General features: G+C 39.2%; 1 protein-coding gene across 9 annotated transcripts in view; it reads right to left on the minus strand.

The window, feature by feature from the left end:
* The window catches only part of Srpk2 (SRSF protein kinase 2), a 170,477-nt gene that overhangs the window by 90,048 nt on the left and 54,216 nt on the right, over positions 1-26,213 (minus strand). For 3 of the 9 annotated variants that reach the window (XM_075955891.1, XM_075955885.1, XM_075955886.1), the window contains one exon: positions 6,554-6,617. The exons of 4 other annotated variants lie outside the window; for them this stretch is intronic. In XM_075955891.1, the coding sequence (XP_075812006.1) occupies positions 6,554-6,591 (38 nt within the window). In that variant the 5' untranslated portion in view covers positions 6,592-6,617. Of the gene's footprint in view, positions 1-6,553; positions 6,827-26,213 lie in introns of those variants that run through there. 2 more of the 9 variants (XM_075955889.1, XM_075955892.1) reach the window with 2 other exon arrangements.

The following is a 26,213-nucleotide window of genomic DNA, read 5'->3' on the forward strand; positions in this document are numbered from 1 at the left end:
TATGCCTGTGGCAAAGAACAGACTATTACCTGTATCAAAAGCCTTCACACAAAGTTCTTTTCTACACATAAAGTCGTCAGATGAGTCTAAAAACATGGGTACTCAGTAGGCCAGACCTCATATTACCTTTATCCTAAGAACCATGGGAATACAAGTGAAGGGTTTTTACAGTGAATGGCCTTCCCAACAGATTGTGTTTTAAATGGTTTACATAGGCTATGATGTGAGCAACAATTCTAACATCAGACAAAATCAAAGATTAAATGAATAACAAACATAATAATGTAGGAAGTAAAGCACATAGTTATCAACAAAAGGGCAGCTCAGATAAATGCTATTTTTAACCAAAAATTAAATGGCAAGACTGCACTTTTATGCTAGCTCAAGAAATTTTCAAGAGCAAGTGCAATTTAAAAACAGTTTATAAATTATGAAAATGCCACAAGACAGATTTATTTCCTCAGTTTCTAAAGTAAGCTCTTCCTTGCAGTTTATACAAAGGCTTCTAAGAGGATTTACCTCAGTAATTATTTTGCTATTGAAACCGAATCGAAAAACTAATGTTAACATGCATGGCCTCTAGACCTGTTAAAAGATGATAATAAGTCAGGGGGTGGTGGCGCACGCCTTTAATCCCAGCACTCGGGAGGCAGAGGCAGGTGGATCTCTGTGAGTTCGAGGCCAGCCTGGTCTACAAGAGCTAGTTCTGGGACAGGCACCAAAGCTACACAGAGAAACCCTGTCTCGAAAAACCAAAAAAGAAAAAGAACATGATAATCAGTGGGGATGGTTCCCTTATGACTCTAAGTTCTAATGTTCATCTCCTTTATAACATCTGTTCCAAAAAACAGTCCCTGTCTGTTTATAAACCTATACTCAACAGAAATGCATACACAGATTCATTTATCAAAAGACATGCATACAAATGCTCAAAGCAGCACTATACCTAAGCCCACAGCCACAAACAACACTCATCAACAGGTGAAATGGATAAAAGTAGACCCAAGCTATCAACTCTGAAGAGCAGTGACCACACACATGAAGCACATGGGCAGCACTGGGAGAGACAAAGGGAAGGCATGTGTCTTCTCTCATATCACTTTAATTCTGGGGACTAAGCCAGGGAACCCAGTCAAGCTAAACATGTTTAAACAAAAACCACCGAAGTATACTTTCACCCATATCTTCCTTTTCACCTACTACTTCTGCTTATGAAGGTCTCCTACTGCACTGTACTCAAGGATTCTAGAAGGGAGGACCATAACCCAGCCATCTTCCTACTTCTCAGATCTTTAAGACACTGAAGCACAAAATCCGGCGCATGTGCAGGAGATCTCTGCATCCTTAGTTCACAGGTGCCATATGTCTCTCAGGGTTTTCAGGAGAAAGTCCTGTCTCCCTTCTCAGAGTTATCTGCCCAAACAAACGAAACTCACTGCTTTCCATCTAGAACTCTGAGAGGAGGCTCTGTCACTCATGATCCACAGCGTCTTCATTCAGAGACTTCCCACACAGCTCACAGCCAAAATGCAACCAGGAAGGGGCAAACCATACAATCAGGTTGAGTTTATGCCAAAAATCTCAACGAATATTGTACTCCATCATATAAATGTGAACATTTTCCAAGCATCCAATTTAGCTTCCTGTAACCAAGCACGGAGTTTTAAAATGTTTTAAAGGTTTCTATTTACACAATATTCAAAACAGAAACAGAATAGCCATATGCAAAAAAAAAATTAAAACATCACTATCAATCCTTACCTCAATATTAAAACCCCGAATGGATCTGTAGAGCAAACATTAGGAGAATAATTTCTAGTTGAGCATGGTGGCACAAGTCTTTAAACCAAGCATATGTGGACAGATCATATGATGAGGTCAGCCTGGTCTACAAACTGGAGTTTCAGGACAGCCTGGACTACAAAGAGAAACACAGTCTCAAAATCCCCACCCCCATAAAAAGGGGGTGGGGATTGAGGAAGAAGAGGAGGGGAAAAAACATATAACTTCCAAAAAATACATCCGGCAGAAAATTTAAATGGGCCTAGGCTTGGCAAAGATTTCTTATGTGTCACACACACACAAAAAAAAATAAACTAAACTTAAAAAAAAGTAACAACAAAAACCCTACGAACAAAACTTAAAAAAATCTATCCTGTAAACAAGGACACTAGGAAAGCAGTGTCAGGGTGGGGCCTGGCAAAGGGAAGAAAGAGCAGGGCCACCAATGAATGCACAGCCTAGTGTGTGTGAGGAGACGAGAGATGCTTTGGCTGGCTGTCCATCTGTCCTGCTCAGACCTCACCAAGCAGGCTGGAGTAGATGAAGAGCACCTTGTTCTGGGACCACCGTTACCATCAAGTTCCTCCTTTCATTACTCTTCAAGGTTTCTTTTGCTCCAAAATAAGAAAGGAAATTAAAAGACACAGGAACAAACACAAGTGGTGCACATAAATGCTCTCACATGGGGCAGGGATCTATTTATCATCCCTATTACTTCTCACCAATGCTGTTTATCCAGCACTGGTCAAATACAGGATACAGCATTACGTTTATGATTTTTTCCGGTACTTGTTTCTTCCTTCATGAAAAGGCAGCAAGCAACTTATGGATTCAGTATTTGCTGACTATCTGTGAGGCTACAAGGACTCTCTTTATGACAATAAAAATATCACATTATAAGTACAAAAAGCTTGTCCTGAGAAAACACAAATCCTAATCAGAGCACTGAATTACTAGTCTTTAAGTGACTGTGGGACGTACATCTTCTTATTCTGCACTCTCTCTCCCCCTCCCCGCACCGTCCCTATTAAGAAGTTAGTAGTATCCGGTTCAATTCCCAGCACCAACAACCAACCAACCAACAGGAGAAATAATATCTGGATTGTTTAGTGAGCAATTGCTACCCTTCTCCTAGCATGATTTTTATTCCTCCTCTTAACCACATGCTCTACCTCATGAACTCCAGGAGTGGCAAAGCCAGAACAAAGCAAAAGGGGTGGGGGGAATGGGTGAAAACTTAACTGTTGCCATTAACGATCCTGTTTACTTTATTACACTAAACGGGAGTGGACAAACGCGTAAACTGTGTCTAAGCACCAGTGCTACCATGTTAACAAATCAGTATGTTCATTCATTCAACAAGCACTCAATTAAAAAAGGAAGCATTTGTGGTGGGATTATTCCTGGAACCTCCAGAAGGCAGTCTCTTGCAGCAGATGTCCCCTCTTAACTGGCCACAACACATACCAGTTGTTTTGTAATTTGTCATGCATTCAATAATATCAAATAATAATATCAAATATCAATAATATTAAACGATTTTAATCTTTAGAAAGGTACATTAAAATTTTCTTCTGGGGGGTGAAGTGGTAAAAAAAATGTTATTCCTTCTAAACACAACATGAAAAACTATAGCTGAGTGTAGCTGAATTAGCTTGGCGTGGGAGTGGCCTTCCTAAATGGAGCACATGTACTCCATGTCTCCTCACCAAATTACGTCCTTATGAGTCTCCATTATTTCATCTGAGCTAAAAGCATAACTTTAAAATTAATTTCAAGAACTACTGTGATCCATTCATACATTGCATTATCTAAACACATTTCATTTTGGACCAATTTCATTTTTCATTGAAGATGTCTTCTCAAAAGTCTACATAATTAAGCTAAGTTGTTTTTTTTCTTTATCATACTTTTCCCATTTTAGAAAAGTATATGAACAAAATCAATGCAGTAAATATTAGTTTCAACAAGATGAGCATTTTCTACATAGTGGACTGAAAGTATAAAGTGAAAGGGTTACTAACAACACCCCAGCACAAATCCCATACCTACCACACTCTGTTTCTACAAGAGCTCTCAGAAGATCCACCAAACTGTGGGCACAGAGGTGAGTACAGGAATAATACCTTGTGGTGCACAGAGCTCAACAGTTTCTCCCTCTTTGGAAAAGAAACCAGAAGTCTCTGCCCTACCTACTGATAGGCATCTGGAATCTTGGCCCTATTAAAATCTCAAAAATCACTAACACTTAAGCTACTACACATAGAATCATTAATCATTTCTTTTCATCTTTAAAAAAGACAAAATCTACTTTTTAAAAGATAAAATATTTTTAAGATATAATAACTAATGAAGACAGGCGGTGGTGACTCACGCGGCAGGCAGAACTCTGTGAGTTCAAGGCCAGCCTGATCTACGAGAGCTAGTTCCAGGACAGGCTCTAAAACTACAGAGAAACCCTGTCTCAAAAAAACCAAAAAATATATATATTATTTATTATATTATATATAAAATTATATTAATATATAATATTAATATATATAATAACTAATGGACAATGAGTTGAAACTGTGGTAAATATTATAAGATATTACATCCTGGGCAAAACACTGGTATTAGATAATGAACTTTTTACACTTGAGATTTATCTTTTACAGATTCCCTAAATTAGCAGTTCTCAACCTGGTGGGTCATGATACCTTTGAGCGGGGGTCAAATGTCCCTTTCAATATGTCAGCAGGGACCATCAGGAATCACAGATATTCAGATTACGATTCATAACAGTAGCAAAATTAGAGTTATAAAGTAGGAATGAAAATAACTTATGGTTGGGGGTCACTACAACATAAAGAACTGCATTATGAAGCTTGAGAATCACTGCTAAAAGGTCAAATGATAAGGCTTTTAATGACATGGTGAAAAAAGGGGCATTTTAATATACCTATATTAATTAAAAAATTTTGTGCTTACAAAGTATTGTTTCTCACCACCTTAGCAAGACTATCACAACTGCCCAGTAGAACTCTATGCATCTACTAAAATCAAAATCAACAAGGCAAGCTCCAGTAAACCATGCCAAAAAACATCCTCACAGCAGCTGGTTTCTAAGCTTTATAATTATGACAACACGTACACTCTTTTCTTTCAAATACAAGAGCCTAAGTAAATAAAATCATGAAAATATTTTAGAGTGTTTTCCCAAATACAATGAGTTTTAGTCAGAACTCACTTGATTCTAACTTCTTTTTCAGAAATATTCATCCACTGTGTTCATCTCGCAATTTATCAATAAAGGATTCATGCTACCGCAAGAGTCTGCAGGATTATTGCTGTCATCTCATTAAGTACACTCTAGTACAAAACTCTATACCGGTGCTTGGCCTGCTCGCTGCTTACCCTACCTACTCTCTGCTGTTCCATCACCACCATTTTACTGGCAGAACATCCACAAGGCTCAAGATTGTTTTGCAGCTCAACAAACAGAATGATTGTGATCAGGTGGCTAGCCACAAACCAGAAGTTAGAAAGGTCAAAAATAAATAAATAAATGAAATAAACACAAACCTTCTTAGCTATTTTTTATTTTCAAACTCTACAGAAAGTAGCTACATCTCATTTGTAACCAAAGTTGCAAGCAGAAGCTTATTTACCTATTTCTACTAAGTCAGTATCATCTTGTCATCAGATCATGCCCTGAAACTCATACACATTTTGCCATTAAGGATCAGCTAGTTCTTGTTTTAACAATATTTTTCCTCTATCATTTCCTTATCACCAAGTAATTTTCCATATTATTTTCCTAAATTTTCAATGTATGAACAAAGACAGCCCTGAAAATTAGCCCTAGAAAAGATGAATCAACATGGCTTAAATACAATTAACATTAAGTACAAATTGATAAGATAAGCAAAAGAAAAGGTAACTGTCAACTTTTTGCCTAAGAACCTCAATTCAAAACATTTTAGATACATATTTAATATACACAATTTTGATAAACAGAAGTGAACACAGAATTTATTTATCAAAATAGGGAACTTTGATCTCATTTTTACAGTAAATAAAAGTATCTTCATTTTGCTTATAAGGGAAAATAGTACTTTTCATAAAATATCTGCTTACAGGTATAATCATATGAATGACAGATAAAATAATTGCTTTAAAAATACTTCTGAGTCATTTTGTCCTTACCTGCAGGCATGAACCATGACTGCATGCAGTGACTGTTCCATTGCCTAGCAGAGACTTGAAGAAACATCACATCTCTTTTAGAGAATGTGACTAATCTGTGGGTTTGCCATTCCTAAGCTATGTACAAATGGCACTCCCTTTGTACATTAAAAAAATACTTATTACAAAAAAATCAACTATGTTTAAGCTAGATATTATAAATATCCTTGAAAATTCTATGTAGCAGCAACCTCAAAAAAATAGGAACAGAAATCCCATAATAGTTCCTTTAAAAAGCACAAGATTTCCTTGGTTAAATTTTTTTCAGTTTTCAGCAGCTGTCACACATGAGCCAGCGGTCTGCTGTGTTATGGTGTGCATGCTGCAGCTGATTAAGCTGACTGTTTTTCTTTAAAAAAAAAAAAAAAAAAAACAATTACCCTTCGCAAAGCAGAACAGCTTGCCCAAACACATCTTCAATACAGCACAATGCCAGCATGCAGTACAACATTATATAGCAAACTTGACAAGGAAAAGAATATGTCCTATTTGTTTCTTAGCAATGCTACACCATTAATTGTTCATGCAAGAGATGTAGCTGTACCTTTCTGAAGAGGACGACTTCTCAGAGTTAACTGACATCAGCAGCTCAATCTTCTGCTTGATTTCTGGAAAAATCAGAAAATATTCACAACCAAGATTGCCTGCTCTCGCTTATAAGCCTTATATCAAGAGATTTTTCTTCTTCTAATCCCTTTTGTTCAGAATGAGGCCACAAGATTCACAGTACTTCTGTTAGGACTCGGATTCAATGGTGCTATAAAGGGAAAACGCTCCAGAGGCATCAGGCCTTGCTAAACTATGCACATGACTGTTTATGAAAGCAGGAAGTACCATTTCTTTTAAGCAGAGGGGTGTCCTTTTTTTTCCCCAAGGCAGAACTACCCGAGCTCTATAAAAAGGCTTCAATTTGAACAAATTAGAATACAAACAAGAAACGCTAATATCTAAACTCAATATACTAAATAATTTAAGAAGCCTAAATTATAATGTTTAAATCTGCAATGAACAGATTTGCAACCCCTGCCTGCTTCTATTTGATTAGCCCTGAAAAATATGGCTCAGTGAATCATTTTTGTCACTTAAGAATGAAATATTAAACCAAAACCCCAATTCAATGATTAAAATATGCTTAATCTTTGTTACAATTTCCTGACTGTCTTTAATTAAAGATATATTTAATATCTAGTCCCTAATGCCTTCAAAAAGAGTCTTCTTTTTTTACACCTTAGCTCTCCCCTCCTCCTTCACAGTATACAAGTGCACAGCAACACCCAGGTACCGAGCAGAGATGATACTCTTGTCCTTTCAGGAAAGGACCGGCAATGCTGCCTACATCAGAAATTTGAGTACAAGTTCAATTTAGGTGAGAAGATGGTTGCTAGAACCAAGTTAGTCAGAAAAAGGACTTAAAGGGAAGATGAAAAGAACAGAGCAAAGGTAAAGACCCAGGAAAAATACACAACGCTTGACCAAACACACTGTCAAGTAGCCAAGGCTCACAATTTCAAGTGAATAAAACCTAGTATTATTACTTCATATGAAAAGCTGTTTTTCCTATTCCTGAGAAGTATTTTCAACTGTATTTTTTAAATTACAGGATACTTTTATTTTTAAAAAGTTCACATAAAAATAAAACTATCGGGATTTGGGTTTTAACTCAGTGGTGGAGACTGGCCTAACAAGTGCAAGGACCTGGGCCGGGTCCTCAGTTCTGAAACCAACAATAAATAAATAAAACTATAAGGCCTCAGGAACTCTGTGTGTGTGTGTGTGTGTGTGTGTGTGTGTGTGTGTGTGTGTGTGTGTGTGTGTGTGTGTGTGGCGTGCGCGCGCGCATGTGTGCGTGCGTGTTTCCTCAAGGTAAAACAATGTTTTTAAATGCTGATTACACTAATAAAATTAAAATAATGAAAAATGTAAAGAAAAAAACTAGCTGCATAAATACAACACAGTAGGAAAATTCTTTCCAAGTGTTAAGGGATTTCCCTAATTTAAGCCTATATTCTCATCCCATAGGCAATATAAAATTAACTAAACTGGCATAATAATAAAACATACTTTGAGAATTCTGAGGTAGTTTACAGAGCCCAGTACAAGGGGCCACACTGAAATTGTTCAGTCAACACCCCCCCCCCCAATTTCAAAAGGAGAATGGCTCTGCCTGGGACTTCTTCATTTTCAGTAACCATGGGACCTCAGCAAACTGCCTGCACTCTCTAAAGCCTCTCTCATCTATAAAACAGAGATAAATATTTTAACTTGGCAGACCACTACCAAGTTATTATTAAATAATCCATGCAAAGTCCAGCAAATGTGCCTGGCCTGTAGAAGCTTTCCTTCCCTGCCTGCTGCTAAGGCCTGCCTAGCGAAGCACAGCACTCTCTCACTCCTAGAGTTAATGAGGCGCAGGCCTGTCTTTCTTGACATTTCCATATTTTTATATTCACTTTCTTCTCCCTTTAATTATCAACTTTAACATGTTTTTGTTGTTGCAGTCAGTATGTTATTGTATGAAGAGGCTAACTGTACTCTACCTCAGGCTCCCTACATGTTTTCATAGTGAAACATCTTGAAACACAGTCACTTTAACAATATTTTGTTGCAAAAAGTATTTTATTTTTGAGCTTCTTATTTTAGTTTGTCTGTATAAAAAATCTTCAAGGTAAAACTTAACTATTGTAACTGTGGGGATAAAAAAACACTCTACCAATACAAGAAACAATTTCCCATATCCCTTTCACCTTTCCACCAAATCATGAGATTTGTTTAGTTCCAGAAAAACAAAGTTTCATTGATGATTATAAACTCTGCATTAGTGTCATACCTTGTGAAGCCCTATGTGCCTTTCTACCTACACCATGACCTGTTTATCCCTACTGAATCTGTTACCGTCACTGGGTCTGGTTAGCTATTAGGAATTTCCAAAGCAACTGGGCTGTGGTGGCACCCACATTTAATTCCAGAACTTGGGAGGCAGAGGCAGGTGGAGTTCTGAGTTGAAGGCCAACCTAGTCTACAGAGTGAGTTCCAGGACAGCCAGGGCTACACAGAGAAGCACTGTCTCAAAACAAACAAATTAACATTTAAAAATCCAACGTGTGTTTACAGTTACCTTTTAAGACATTATCCCCCACCCTATCTCCAACAATTTAAAAAATACTTTTTTTCACCACCACTACTGAATTCTCATATATTTGCAACCTTGCGAATACCTATTACTTCAACCATTACTCAAACTCTCTATTTGTATTTCTATACCATCTTTTTAAGGCTCATCAACCTGGGATGACTCAATAGATAAGGCACCTGCTATTATTGAAGCTACCTGAATTCAAACCTCAGGACCCATATACTGGAAGGAAAGAACCAATTCCTGGCAGTTGTTCTAACTTCCAAATAAATACCATGGCCCACACAGAACACTCTCAATGCAAAATGGAGATGTAAAAGAATAATTATAAAAATTAAAAAATAAAAAGTCCGTCAACCTAATTGTTTTCCTTCAGGTTCCATCTGTGTTACCTCTGTCATCTGTGTAACACACTGCTACACTCAGAATGCTCAACGGTATTACAGTTAGCTCCTTACATCTCCAAGCCTTTAATTCATCCTTTGGCATGGTCCCATGATCCTACTTCTACTCACAGCTTAAAAGTATGCTTCTTCAGGAGGATCTCTGTGAGTTTGAGGCCAGCCTAATACACAGAACGAATTCCAGAACAGTCTCCAAAGTTACAGAGAAATCCCATCTCAAAAAAAAAAAAAAAAAAAAAAGCAGAAGGGAGGGAGGGAAAGACAATATGCTTCTTTACCTCACAGAAAATAAGTTTTAGTTTCTGCATAAAATTATAGGAGAATATAAGTTTTATTGTCTCATTCTCCAGAGTAGTTGGGTCTACAGATATATATGATCAAGCATAGACATTGTTCTTTTTCCTTCTTTTTTTTGGGGGGGGGGGGATTGGGTTTTGTTGTTGTTGTTTGGGGGGTTGTTTTTTTTCTTTTTTTGGAGATAGGTTTCTCTGTATAGCCCTGGCTGTCCTGGAACTCACTCTGTATACAGACCAGGCTGGCCTAGAGCTCAGAGATCTTGCCTCTGCCTCCCCTGTGTTGGGATTAAAGGTGTGCGCCACCACCACCCCTCAGCTGTTTATTCTTAATGCTTTTACTTGTGTGATTCTCTGGAATCTAAATCCATCACAGGATTATCATCTTCCACCCAATTCTCACATATTGGTGACACTAAGAACCTTCCACATTCACTAACACGTCTGTAGCCTAATTCTCAACAACTCTAAAGGCATTAATGATACTGTACATGATTTGCCAGTCTGGTATATTTTGTGCAACCCAAATCCCCAATCTCCCCTAATACTTTCCATTAAATAGTCACTGAGTGTGTACAGTATCTAAAACTGAACTCATCAACTACTCGGCCTCATGTCTACTTTATTTCGGCCTTCAGTATGTCATCTGCCACTAAGCATGCCCTTTACAGTCTAACTGTGAACAGCACAATCGCTCTTCCAAGCCAATAATTTTTTGAGGACTCCCAGATGCATCCCACTGTCTTATTTGGGATATAACTGCCACATTCTCGCTTTTATAGATGCTATCCTCTGTAAGCCCTAAGCTCTATTCCATGTGGGACCCCAAACACGCTACACTTTCTCACACCACAACCACTACACAGTTTTCTTTCCTGGACACCAAGAGATCCCGCTCACCCATATAACTAACTTTTTCATAAATTCATGCAGAGCCAGCCATATAACATTAGACTAACTGAATGATACTTTCATAAACCAACTGAGCTAGTCAGCTTATTGCGCATATAGCTGAACTGCATCAATTTATAATGAGAATCTACAGGAAGAAGAGTGGTTCAAGTTGATCATACTCCACTTTTTCCAAAAAACTGTTTCTTGGTTCCAACAAATAAATTATCACAGACTCAAGCAACCAAAGTTGAGCATTTGGTCTTCATTTAAAACAAAGAAAAAAAAGGTGTATGTGCCCATGGTGGCATGAGGTGTCAGGAACTCCTTGGCAGTTGTGAGCTGCCCAACATGGTGCTGGGAACTGAAGTCAGGTCCTCTACAAGAGTAGTATGTGGGTGGTCTCAACTGCTTAGCCATCTTCCAACTCCTCAGCCTTCTCGTATACTGGCTTTTAAAATGTAGGTTTAGCATGCCTTATATGAATTGAAATTATACCACTTCTAATTAGCCTTGATTAAAATAAGGTGGTCTGTAACACCATATTCTTCTTCTTCCACTTCTAACGTATACCTTGTAAACCAAATCAAAGAAACACACTGGGCTGTCAAAATGGCTTAGATGCTGTGCAAGCCTGAGAACCCAAAATAAACGTGGAAGAGAACTAATTTCACAAAGCTGTCCTCTGATCTTCACATGCATGCTATGGCATGCGCAACCCAAATCCAGCACATACACATTATACAACACACACACACACAAAGAAGAGCAAAGCTGGGTGACGACAGCACACACCTTTAATCCCCGCATTTGGGAGGCAGAGCAGGTGGATCTCTGTGACTTGGAAGCCAACCTGGTCCACAGAACTAATTCCAGGGGAGCCAAGACTATACAGAGAAACCCTGTCTCATAAACAACAAAACAAAGGTAACTAAAGCTTTCCCTACTTAGTTTTTTGAGACTGGGTATCTGAAGGACTGGGCTTGAACTGGCTACTTAGCTCCAAGAATGAGAGTTTGAACTCATGAAGACTCTCCTATTGGACAGCAGGCGTGTAACACCACACCTTTATCCAGTGCTGGAGGATGGAACCCACGGTTTCCAGCATTCTAGACAAGCACTCCACCAACTTAGCTACATCCTCAACCTCTATGTTCATCCTTTCGGATGCACCCACAGACTTTTCTGCTTATACGTACCCTTTTAGGTACAATTTTTACTACCGCCTTAAAAGTTACTGAGATTGCGGGTAATGATGAGTGACGTAAGAGTGACTCTGTAGTAAATGGCCTTCTGCCTCTAGTATTTCCATTTCAGAATATATAGACATTCAAAACTCCTGCTACATTCAGAACAGAGCCTATAGCAAAGACCAGAAACAGACAAACACACACACACACACACACACACACAAAGATCACACAGTTATCATAGGAGAAAAACAGGAAGACATAATCCTCTCAGAATACTAATAATAACGACAGCAGAAGAGACAGAGTGCAGTAAACATGAGGTGCTCCTGCCAATTTCATCACAAACTCAACATGAGACCCTTGACTTTTGTGACTCAGTAAATCAGGTATATAGTGCTTCCTAGATTCTAACAAAATCTTCCTTTCACTTGACAAATTTCTTACATAACCATCTGTAAACTTGATTTTACTTGAAGTACTTAAGAAAGATTTTTCTAGATTATTTTAAGGTATGGGCATTTTGCCTACGTGTCTATGCACCGTGGTTTATGCCTAGTACCACAGAGTCCACTGGAGGAAACAGGATCCCCTGGAATTTATGTTTCAGAATATTGTTAGATGCCATATGGTGCTGGGAATAAAACTCGGAACCTCTGGAAAAGCAGAGTTCTCTTAACTGATGAGATATATCTCCAGTCCCTAAAGAAAGATTTTTTAAGATTGCTGCCCTATATTTGTGTGGAGCCATTTTAGGCCATAAGAAACACACGTGTGTTGAAGTAACCTAAGATGATAGGGTAGTATTTATCAAGAGTCTGAACCTACAAAATGGCTCAGTGGGTAAAACTGCTTGCCACGCTAGCCTGAAGACTTGAACTCAATCCTAGGATTAGTACAAGAGAACCAGCTCCTAAAAGCTTTTCTCTGGCACACATGCCTGAGTGTACATACACACACAGAGAGAGAGAATAAAACAGAAAAAAGTTTCAAAATTAAAAATGGGGGAAGGTTAAAAGTAAGTCTGGAAATTGCTAACAATAACAGAAAAGGGTTTGCACAAGTCTAGGCCTACTACCATATGTACTGGGAAGTTCACAAGGCGCCACCCCTCTCTGAGAAGCAACAGTGTGGTGGTTTGAAAGAAAATGGTCTCCAAATAGAGTAGCACTATTAGGAGGTATGATCTTGTGGGAGTAGGTGTGGCCTTATAGGAGGAAGTGAGTTACAATGTGTGGGCTTTGAGGTCTTTGCTCAAGCTATGCTCAGTGTGGTAGTTCACTTCCTGTCTCCTGCAGATCAAGATGTAGGACTCCCAGCTCCTTCTTGGGCACCATGTCTGCCTGCATGCCACCATGTCGCACCATGATAATGGACTAGACCTCTGAAGTGTAAGCCACCCCAATTAAACGTTCTCCTTTTAAGAGTTGCCATGTCCCTTCACAGCAAATAGAAACCCTAATTAAGACAAACAGGCAGTTAAATGGTTGCTGGGTTGGAGAAAATGGTATACCACCCTTGCTAACGGTAATGGAGCACCCACCCACAAAAAGAAATAAAAGTGGGCAGGGGACTTAGAAGAATATAACCAAATAATGAAATTGTAAAAGAATTTTAAATGTTTAAAGTTTTTTAGTATATTTAGAGGCTAAGAGGAAAACCTATCAATAGACCTCAGTACATGAATGATAAAAAGGCAGAGTAGCTTCGAAAACTTAGCTCAGAGACACATCTCCCAACCCCTGTGCTCAATCAATACCTCACTGATTCCAATTCCATTCCTGAAATCACTACAATTACCTCTGTTTCACATATTCATAGACTACTATCTGTGATCTACGCTCTCAGTGTAGTAAGCTTAGGCCTAGGAGTCTCTCTGAGGCTCTCCCACTAAATGGAAAAAGACTGCAGTAGCTTTGCTGGCTGCCATGCTTACTCTGATGCCACATAAGAGACCCTTACAAAGGTGCTGAGTAAAGCCAGTGCTCTGCAATGTGGGGAAAATGAAGATGGGTTAATTGACCTGCATCTTGAGAGGCCAAAACCTTAAAAATAAAGAAAGAAAGAAAAAAGCTCAGCACTTCCACCATGACAATACAGAAAAGAAAAAGGGCAGAAATTATACAGATGTAAAAAGTATCACTAATGGGGGCTGGAGAGATGGCTCAGCGGTTAAGAGCATTGCCTGCTCTTCCAAAGGACCTGAGTTCGGTTCCCAGCAACCACATGGTGGCTCACAATCATCTGTAATGGGGTCTGGTGCCCTCTTCTAGCCTGTAGGCATATATGCAAACAGAATATTGTATCCATAATAAATAAATAAATTTAAAAAAAAGAAAAAAAGTATCACTAATGAACTGGACACTGAAACAACTGTCCTTGATTATCACTAACTCCATCCTCACTCTTCAAAACAGGTCCTAGTCAGGCCCACTTCAGTAAAATCAAAGTCCAGAACATACAGAAACAGACAGTCTGCAAATGATACATTCATAAACTAATAAAAAAACACTGAACTTCAAGCAAAACCACTGAGAAATGAGGAGACGCAGGTTAAAAAGTTTTTTTTAATCAACAAGAACATGATAAGCATGAAGAATACTTACTTACCACACACTAAACAAACAAAAACAATAAAGCCTTTATGTAATTAGCAAATGCTCTTCACCACAATTTCATTACCACCTAAAAGACATTAAATAGTGCTGTTATACAACTAGCCCGGTATTATTTAATATACAAATGTGTGTCAAGAAAATTTGTTCATAAAAAAGTTAGTGAATATTTTCCAGTTGTAACTTTTACTGTAATTTGTACTGGTTTTGTGTATCAACTTGACACAAGCTAGAGTTGCCAGAAGGGAGCCTCGGATAATGAAATGCTTCCACAGGGTACATCTGTAAGGCATCTCTCAATTAGTGATCATTGAGGGAGGGCCAGCCCATGGTGGGTGGTATCAATCCCTGGCCTGCTGGTTCTGGCATATAAGAAAGCAGACTGAGCAAACCATGAGGTGCAAGCCAGTAAGTGGCACCCCTCCATAGCATCTGCATCAGTTCCTGCCGCCAGGATCCTATCCTGTCTGAGTTACTGTCCTGACTTCCTTCAGTGACGAACAGTAATGCAGAAGTATAAACTAAGCCTGGTGATAGTGGCGCACGCCTTTAATCCCAGCACTTGGGAGGCAGAGGCAGGAGGATCTCTTTGAGTATGAGGCCAGCCTGGTCTACAGAGCTAGTTCCAGGACAGGCTCTAAAGCTACAGAGAAATTCTGTCTCAAAAAAACACACAAACAAACAAACAAAAAAAAGTGTAAGCTGAATAATAAGCCCTTTCCTCTCCATCTTACTTTACGGCCATGGTGTTTCATCACAGCAATAGAAATCCTAAGACATAACTGAAATTTTGTTCAATAAAATAAGCTTATCTTTGGGTTTTTAATTCCCTTTTTCAAAATAAATTCCCAATATCACCTCTTTCCTTAAAAGTAGCCTTTTTTTTGGAGAGCTGGGGAAGATGGCTCAGTTGGTAAGAAGCAGGAAGACCCGAGCTGAGTTCTTATGTGCCCGTGCTGTGAAGAGACAGGCTCTCAAGAAGCAATGCTAATGCTGAGGAGTTCACAGTTAAATTTTATCTCAAAATAAATAAATTAGCCAAAAAAAAAAGAGTTAATCTAGGGAGACACCTCTGACCTCTACATCCACACACAATCATGGACACACAGGGTTATATTTCTCCTAAAGGTTTACTTTAAACTTAAATGAAATAGGATGTGGGGGGTAATGGGAACAGGGAAAGAAGGAAGTAGTTTCGCCCTGGTTAGGTTTCTTTTTTGTTTTAAAATTGCCTCATTTATTTGTTCATCTGGTGGTGTGCATGCCTGTGGAGGTTAGAGGGCTCTCTCCTTCCACCATGTGGGTCCCAGGGATTGAACTCAGGTCACTGGCCTTAGTAATGAGTGAGCACCTTTACCAGCTAAGCTATCTCGCTGACCACTGGTTGTCTTAATTTTTATATTTACTATTACGTCATTACTGCTACTGCTGCAGGCAGGAAGCGTGGCATATGTAACTAGATAAGAGGACAGCTACTTTCAGCTTTTGATTCTCTCTCTACTGTAGGTCCCAGGCATTAAACCCAAGACACCATGCTTGCTCAGAGCACTTCAACCCAGCAAGCAATCTCACTGGCCCAGGCCAGTTAGATTTCTGGTGAAGAATTCCCAAGGCAATGGCTGTGCCACTTATCATTTACTAGAAAAAATCTTTTTCCTTCTGTTGCTTTTGCTGTTGTTTTGTTGAAGACAGTTTCATGAAGTCCAGGTTAGTCCTGAATCAATGTGTAGCCAAGGGTGTTGTTACATTCCTGACCCTGCACTTCAACATCTCAAGTACAGGGACTATAGAGTGGTACGGCCATCCTCAGTCCTAAATCATTTTGAAATGACTATGCTATAATAAGTATAAGCTAGGAGAAATGTTGGCATTAGAGGAAAAATTTTGTTCTGGCTTTTGAAAAGTGAGTCCAGTCACATCTAATTTTAATTCCTAACCTTTCCCATCTCCAAGAATAAGAGAACCAATAAAGTAAGAAAAAGATAAGCAATAAGCCACATGGCAAAGAGACCCCTACTCAGCCTGTATATGCCAGCCTAGGGTGCCATATTACTCAGCCTCATACTGCTGGGTAAATTAAAACCTGCCCTTCATCAGTCAGTGTCCAGGTATTGTGCAATCAGAAGAACTAAATACAAAAATATGTTAGTGCATAAAAACAGAGATTTTACAAATAAGCTCTTAGTTGTATATGTCTCGCTGTGACTGCTCTGTTGTCAATGAACTGTAAGTAAAGTAATCCTGGAACGCAGTCACAGGTTTCTCACCACAGCCAAAGGCCATGATTCCCCAGGGCAAAGGCCCTAAGACAGAAGTCACACAAATTCTGATGCTGGGATCTCTTACATTCAAGATGACAGCAAAGACTGTTCAATTAGAAACCAAGTTTAAGACATTCTCTGCATTACTCTCAGAAAATTTATTGTTTGTAAATTTTAATGATATACATTGTTTTAGAAATTATACCACAGAATATTCAGTAGAATGAACTATTTAATGCAATTCTTTTATTAATAGTTGCTAAAGAAAATAATACAATTAAAAAATGGGGTACAGTTCTAAAAACAGAATTCTCAGCAGAAGAATCTCAAATGGCCAAAAGATATTTAAGGAACTGCTCAACATCCTTAGTCATCAGGGAAACACAAATCAAAACAACTCTGAGATACCATCTTACGCCTGTCAGAATGGCCAAGATCAAAAACACTAATGACATCTTTCTTATGCTGGAAAGGATGTGGAGTAAGAGGGACACTTCTCCATTGCCGGTGGGAGTGCAAACCTGTACAGTGACTTTGGATAACTATGGCAGTTTCTCAGAAAATTAGGAATCAGTCTACCTCAAGATCCAGCAATAACACTCCTGGATATATATACCCAAAGAACGCACAATCCTGCCACAAAGACATGTGCTCAGCTGTGTTCATAGCTGCATTATTCATAACAGCCAGAACCTGGAAACAACCTCGATGCCCCTCAATAAAGAATGCATAAAAATGTGGTACATAAACACAATGGAGTATTACCCAGCAGTAAAAAACAATGAAATCTCGATGTGCAGATGAATGGATGGAACTAGATAAAACCATCCTGAATGAGGTAACCCAGACTCAGAGAGACAAGCACAGTATGCACACAAGCACAAGTAGATATTAGATGTAAAGCAAAGGATAACCAGGCTACAATCTGAAAAGTTTCTGCACCCCGATAAGCATCTCCTCTGCTGATGCACCTTAATCCAAATCAGACCAAATCTCCTGGGCAAACTGGGAAGGGGAGTAGAGGAGGGAGGTGGAGGATTAGAACATGAGGACTTGGGATGGCTGAGTTGGGGGAGGGACGGAAAGGGGGAGCAATTAAACAGATATCTTGATAGGGGGCCATTATGGGGTTAGGGAGAAACCAGGTGCTAGGGAAATTCCCGGGGAATCCACAAGGATGACCCCAACTAAGACTCCTAGCAATAGTGGAGAGGGTAATCAGAATAATGACCGTCCTAATTGACAACACAGACCCTACACCCAGTAACTGATGAAAACAGATGCAGCACTAGGCTGAGCTCCTGGAGCTCAAAGTTCAAGAGAGGGAGAGGGATAAAAATGAGCAAGGGGTGTCAAGATCATGATTGGGAAACCCAGAGGCAACTGACTTGAGGTAGTGGGAACTCATGGACTCTGGACTGCATAAACACAAAACCTGAACATTGAGAAAAAAAATTAAAAACAGAAACACTATTAGAATTATCAAAAATCCATCATTAATTCTTATCAAATTTCAAATTACCATGTTTGCAGAAAAGGGCAAATCCTATTCGAAAATACAAGGACAATGAATAAACAAAACAATCTTGAAAAAGAAAAAAGAAGAAACCAATTTACTACAAAGCTGTATTGAGAAAACTACAGGTGGATATTTAAGTCCATGGAATAGACCTGAAACCGAGGAAAATCTTAGTACAATCAACCAATTCTCACCCCCCCCCCAAAAAAAAAGCCAGTATTATTCAGTGGGAAAACATTAGTCTTTTTAACAAAAGGTTTAATTAAACAAGTGGATAATCGCATGTAAGACGGAAGAGAGCTGACCCATGACAGTTCTCCTCAGACACATCAGCCACCACATTCACACACCTGCACTCACACACGCTCACAGATACACACAATAAATACTAAGATTTTATAACTAAAAGTGGATCAAAATTTTAAATAAATGTAAGGACTCGGCTTATGAAACACTTGGAAAAAGGCATAATCTTCCTAACTGGCTTGGAGCACACCTTCTAAGACATGTCATGAGAAATGCCACAAGCATGCCGTCCTCAGCTGGAGCCCCACGGTAAAGTGAAAACCTGGTATCTCTGGATATCTGCTCCTGTTCTGATCAGTCAGCATGCATTCCCAGAAAACACAAAAACAAAAACCCTGGGAGGACAGACATACTTCCCAAATGAGTGTTTATTGCCTATCACAATGAGTCCAGGAAAACTACCTTACTGTAGCAGCAACATAGCCCTTCTGTAGGACTCGGAGTGAGAAAATGACGATACCAACACTATGATGCTTGATTTTGTACCCACCTTGCTTCAATTCTCTCTTCTTACCCTAAAAATACAGCACACAGAATAAGTCTCGCCCTGTTTTCCATCATCACGTGCCTCTGAGTGAGGATAAGTGGTCAAATGTAGCTTATATAGGGCCCACAGGACCCCAACTGTATCTTAAAAACTCCAGTTTTGCCAACTTTAGTGATGCATTCCTTTAAAGCCAGCACTCAGGAGACAGAGGCAGATGGATCTCTGTGACTATGAGACCAACCTGGTCTACAGTTCAGGTCCAGGAAAGCCAGCAGGGCTACAGAAGGGACCTTGTCTGAGTGAGTGAGTGAGTGAGTGAGTGAGTGAGTGAGTGAGTGAGTGAGTGAGTGAGTGAGTGAGTGAGCGAGTGAGCGAGCGAGCGAGCGAGCAATAGAGGTAGGGTCAGCAAGATTATTTAGAAGGTAAAGGCACTTTCAGCCAAGTCTTACAGCAGCTTGAGTTTGATCCCTGGAACCCATTCAATTGAAAAAGAGAACTGACTAGCACATTGTCCTCTGACCTCCAAACACAACACTGAGGTATGCATATGTACATTAAATAAATAAATAAATAAATAAATAAACAAATGTAACTCTTTAAAAAAATTTTAAATGGTAAACTTATACTCCCGGCATTTGGAAAGTAAAGACAGAAATATCAGAAGTTCAAGGTCATCTTCAACTATATAATGAGTGCCAGGTCAGCCTGAGATACAAGGGACTATACTAGACAATAGAGAAAATAAACAGCCCATATGTCTATCAACTGATGAATGATCTTTTATAAATGTAGTGTGTGTGTGTGTGTGTGTGTGTGTGTGTGTGTGTGTGTGTGTGTATAAAATCATACATACAGAGGGGGTAAGAGAGAGAATAGAAAGGGTATTGCTACACGCTACTATATAAACCTTGAAAGCATTATGCTAAGCTAGAAAATCCAGAAACAAGATACATTATATAAACTCCATCTTTACAAAATGTCCTACATAGGAACATTCATCTAGACAGAGAATAAACTGGTACTTACACAGGAGTATCTGCTAAAATATAATCTTTGGGGGGGAGGGGTAAAAATACTCTCAAATTAATGTACAACACTGGAAGTCGCTCTCTAATAAACTATTAAAGCATAGTTTTAAACAGTAACAAGTCTTTTTAACATTTTCTCAATTTAAAAAACAAAACCACAAGATTGTTCAGCAAATATGTGTGCCACTAGAATAAGAACCCATTCGGTGTGGCTCCAGAGGCCTAGATCCATTGCTGCAGGGAAAAAAGGATTTGACTGGGGGAAAAGGAGTGGCCAAATAAGGCATCTGGCCTTGATGGTGAGTGTAAAGAGAACTCTGGAAGGAAATAACAAAAGAATGAGCCCACTCCCAGCAGAAAAGAAAATAGGAAAGCAGAGCCCAAATGACATGTCCCTGTGGTTTTGTCCGACATCCAAGAGTTAACAAGGTAGGGCTACGGATGTAGCTCAGTACAGTGCTTGCCTAACTAACATGCCTGCTTGCGTCCATAGCATGGCAAAAGCAGAGGTGGTGGTGCATGCCAGCACTATGGAGGGCGAGTAAGGATCAGAAAGTTCAAGACCAACCTGGGCTAACATGAGATTCTGCCTTTAAAAAGAGGGGGGGGGAGCTACTGATGAAAAATGAAGTCAGAGGTAAGTAAGTTCTGTGTTGGCTTCTCACGAAGCAGAAATCCAACTAATCACAGAATGAGAACTAAAAGACTCTCCAAATGAATAAAATTCAAAGCAAAATTTTTACATCTTATACCATGCTTGAAGAAATATATTAAACTGTATAGAATATTTATAAAGCTTGTCAATTTATCAAGATTCATTTTGTGTCAGCACACCCACACAGTACCCCTCAGGAATTTCACCAATTATCACTTCTCTTATTTGTAAATCCTAAAATTCTCACCTCAAGTTGTCAGTAGTCCCTTCTACAAAAATCTTCCTCAGCAGCAACAGGAAAGACAACTTCCATGGCTTTGTTGTTTTCACAAAATACAATCAATCCCCAAAACACCTCAGCAAACAGTCTACTTTGCTGTACTGTTGTCTGTGGGGTCTGCAGTAAATCAGCAAATGGCCTGAAACTCAAAAAACGCTCGCCTCAGTCCTACAAATACTTGGACTTCAAACACCACACCCAGCTAAGGTACTCACTGAATAATAAAGAATCAGCATAGCCTTAAAAAGACCCAACATACACCCAATCTTAGTTTTGTTCTCTGGAATCAACATGGCAGAGTTGGTATTAAGCTGATATCCAGCCACATAAAAATAGCATCTTAGGCAGGTATGGCTAAGATAAATAGGTCTTTGACAACCTTGTCTCTATTACATTCTTATCATGTTCTCCTCTCCTCACACACCTCTTTAATCTCCCTCCCATCTGTCACCTCCCCCTTTTCCCTACCAGTCCCCTTTCCAGATTCATAGTTTTTGTTTTTCATAACTCATTTGCTTTACCCAGGGTCATATGTGTGACTACTAGATTGTGACTATCGAGCCTGCTGAGGTCACCACTGGTCACATAACTGAAGGCAATGATTCCCCTCTCCCTGAATCAACTCTGTCAGTCTTACTCAAGTGCTATGTGGGATCATAAATTTGCACTAATTCACAGTCCCACTAAACCATCCTCTTGGAACAATGATGCCAATAAAGTCGTATAGATAACTTGTAAATTTGTAGAAGACCTTGTCCTCCCTACTTCCCTCTCTAACAGAATACAAACATAAAAAACTCAATTTATAGGCACAAACAATTAGTCAATCAGGCCAATATTTATTATTGAATTAAATATGAAGGATTCTAGATATACTATATATACTCTCACAATTTCACTTTTACCTAATTTACCCTAAAAAATATTCACATGGCTGCAATGTATTCAGCAACACAGCGCTTGCCTAACAGATACAAAGCCCTTACTTTGTGGTCTACTACGAAGGAAGGAAGGGAGGGAGGGGAGGGAGGGAGGGAGGGAGGGAGGGAGGGAGGGAGGGAGGGAGGGAGGGAGGGGAAATTATTCATACATCATGTGTCTAAGGAGAATCATACGAAGATGTTCAATCGTGGGCCAGTGAGATGCAGAGCAGATTGCCATCCAGCCTAATGGCTTGATCAATTGAGCTCACTCCCCAAAATCCACACAATGGACAGATAGAACCATCTCCCCCAGACTGTCCTATGCACTCAACATACACACCATGACATGCATATGCCCATCTACTTTCATTCACGCACAATGTAACTTAAGAAAAAATCTAAAGAGGAGTTAAAGTGTGTCTAATAAGTAATGGATAACATCCAATGGTAAATGACCTATACTCATTCAGAATATAAAGCATTTAAAAAGAATGAAGTAGATATCATAAAAACATCCAAAGCAATAACGCACTAAAACAAATTTAAAGCTTGCAGAAAACAAAAATGACACTATTTCTCTAATAAATACATATTTCACAAGTGTATTTATATGTTAAAGTAAAATATAGAGGAATATATCCTAAACTATTATAAAAATATTATCCTTGTTTCTGGGATAGACATGGCGAAATGTAGTCAGGGAGGTTTTACTCCATCTAAACTTTACTTTTTATAAGTATTATCTGTATAAATTAAAATCAATTTTTAAATATTAAGACCAAAACATGTCCCATTTAAAGATGTCCCTTCTATTGCACAGCTTAAAAAGGGCACTAGTCAAACACCGCCATCACACCATTATAAATAGCCTCTCTGAAAGGCCAATTTTCACTTTCATATAAAATTCACAGTTTAATCAAGGTCAAAGCAATGTTCTGTTGGAATTTTGAGAGTGTTATACTGAAGGAAAAGAACTAAATTTTCCTGACACTGTTCAGTCACAAAAAGAGGTAGTCACAGGGAGCTTGTACATTTGACATTTCTAAAAAGACAAGCGTTAAAATCTAAATTCAGGCTGTCCCTTCTAATTCCATCCACAGAAGTCTTTTAAACAAAGTTACCAGAGTACATCAAGAACTAATAAATAAATATAAAAATACATAAATTGATTTAGCAGCCCAAGTACCAAGTATCCGTTAACTCTGCTATACAATACATAAAGTATGTTCATGAAAAACATTCTACTCCCACAAAGTCCAGGACCTGAGATCATGGTATAAAAACCATATCTGTAAGTCAGAACACACATCTTGCTAGACCAGGAAGAGAAAGAAGACATGCTCAGGACACTGGAGTTGAGTGCTACACCGGAAGAACACAGAGCTGTTACTCTAACACTGAAGCAATGCCTTAAGTGCAGATCACTGACAAGTTCTATTCGCCTGAACTCACAGCACTTAGGAGACTGAGGCAAGAGGACGGTGAGGAGTAGAGCAAGCTTAACCCATGCAAAAACACACCCTAAGAGACAGACACATGAGAGACACAGGCATATAATCCCAGCACTGCAGAGGAACAGGATGACCAGGAAGTCAGTGCCCACGTGGGTTATGTATCAAGTTCAGCCATAGAGCAAGTCTGAGGCAAGCCTAAAAAGAAGAGAGGGAGGGAAATGAAAGAAGAGAGATAAAGATCACTTACATGATCATGAATTCAAGACCAGTCTTGAATGCATACTGGCATTCTGTTTCCAGATAAAAAATAAAGAGAAATCTAGTCTTCTGTTTGCTAACAACGTTAACTAGGCATACTGTTATTATATCCATTTCAATAATTAAGCTGTCTGATATATATATATATATATACACATAGGAAACTTGAAATTTTAAAATATTTCAATGGGAAAAAGTGAAAGTGTGTCAAGGCAAAAGTGGAGTAACGTATCCTCCAATGACTACCCAGTCACCTCTGCTTTTCCACTGCTCTCATGCCAGGGCTTCTTTTTTTTATCTCCTCATCTGAAACACAGACAAAACTGCAGTGCCAAGATTGAGAGTCACATGTAGGTGAGAGTGGGAAGAGTCTATTGTCTTTAAGTCACTCTGGACTGAAACACTGACATTAGATAAAGACGACAAGGGGGCTGGAGAGATGGCTCAGAGGTTAAGGATGCTGACCGTTCTTCCAGAGGTCCTGAGTTCAATTCCCAGCAACCACATGGTGGCTCACAACCATCTACAATGAGATCTGGTACCCTCTTCCGGCATGCAGTCATACATGGAGGCATCACACTGTATTGTATACATAATAAATAAAATCTAAAATAAATAAATAAATAAAATTTAAAAAAAAAAAGATAAAGACGACAAAACGGGTTCTTGGCACCTCGGCATCTTCCATCACAGGTGCTACCTGGACATTCTCACAACCTCTGAAGTACAGCTGAAGGTCAGCTTCTGCAACAGTCGCCCCACACATTCCTGTTGCTTTTTGACTCAATCTTTACAGACTTTTACAGACTTGTGAGCCATGGAGCTGCTGCTGGAGACAGACAAGTTTAAACGTTGTGCGTAGGACAAAACCTTGTGGGGATGCACAGATTAATGGAGATGGGTTAAATTAAGATGTAAGAATTAGGGGGCTGGAGAGATGGCTCAGCGGTTAAGAGCATTGCCTGCTCTTCCAAAGGTCCTGAGTTCAATTCCCAGCAACCACATGGTGGCTCACAACCATCTGTAATGGGGTCTGGTGCCCTCTTCTGGCCTTCAGATATAAACACAGAAAGAATATTGTATACATATTAAAGAAATAAATATTTTTTTAAAAAAACGAAGCAAGAGCTAATGGGCCAAGCAGTGATTTAATTAATAGTTTCTGTGTGATTATTCCAGGGCTGAGCAGCCAGAAACAAATAAGTGGCCTCCAACAACACTTGTGTGTCTGCCAAATTGATTGATTTGGTGCAAAAACAACCAACAGGTGGCTTCAGTTTCCCACATGATATATAGTATTCCTTAAACTGTGCGGCAGAAGCTGAGTGAGTCCTACAAGAGGCTCACACAAAAGCGCTGGTCCTTGCTCTCTTAAGGGTCCACTGCTACAGTCTCTGGGTTTTCCCCCAAGTGACTGACTCTGTCACTGCAGTTTTCACATGGAACACAAAAGTATTTCAGGTCTCTTTGTGTGATGGTAAAAAAATAGTAACTATTTTCACATTATGGTGATAACAATTACATTTCAATTTGGCAGGCATTACAAGTCATTGTAACAACTCTATTAGAAGCCAGGTAAATGGTGCACACCTGTAATCCAAACATCAAGGAGACTAAGGCAGGAAGAACACAAGTTCAAGGTCATTCTAACAAGACCATCTTAAAATGCCAAAACCATGAGGCTGGTATATAGGTAGCTCAGTTGGCACAATACTTGCCTAGCATTTACAAAGCCCTAGGTTTGATTCCCATCACCATGAAACAAACAAAAAGCCCCACTGTTGAGTAGATATATAATATAAATATCCCCCGCCTTACAGACAGGAGAGCTAAAAGGTAACGTTAACAACATCTATAATGTCACCCAAGCAACAAGTAGCAAACCACAACTGAGACCCAGTCCCATTCAATTTTCAAAGTCAGTACTATTAATATCTGCGTTTCTGAAATCTAAATTACTCTCATGTAGAAAATGAATAAACTCAATTCATGCTTCTTAGCAAACTATAACTTCTACAAGATGCTAAGCTACCTGTAGACCACATAATCCAACCCCGGTTTGACACAGCACACAACACTGCTACATCCCAACCAGCTGCCAAAGGGAATCCACAAACCACATCTCCACCCATTTAGTCCCTTGTTGCATACAGCCAAAACTTTAGAAGAATGCTTGACAGAAATCAGAAAAATTCTGAATTAAGAGAGATGGGAAGAGACCCATCAAAGTTTAGGCAAGACATCTAACTAAGCTCTATAAGATACCAACTGCAAATTATAGTTCCAGTTTTACTCATTATTCAAAGTCTGCTCAAAATGTGGGGTACCACAACTATATTTTGAAAGGTGTCAAAACTGTCAAGAATTCCTTATATCCTCTCTTTAAAAGGTCTGGTAAAAACACTTAATGTGAAATCCTCCTCCAAAAGCTCCTATTCCTTGTGATGAAAAGGAAACACTATGTCAACCTATGTCATTTTCAACCTTCCCCCCATGCCTGATGTCTA

Source organism: Microtus pennsylvanicus, chromosome 22 (genome assembly GCF_037038515.1).
Source record: "Microtus pennsylvanicus isolate mMicPen1 chromosome 22, mMicPen1.hap1, whole genome shotgun sequence".
In the NCBI taxonomy this organism is placed as follows: Eukaryota; Metazoa; Chordata; class Mammalia; order Rodentia; family Cricetidae; genus Microtus; species Microtus pennsylvanicus.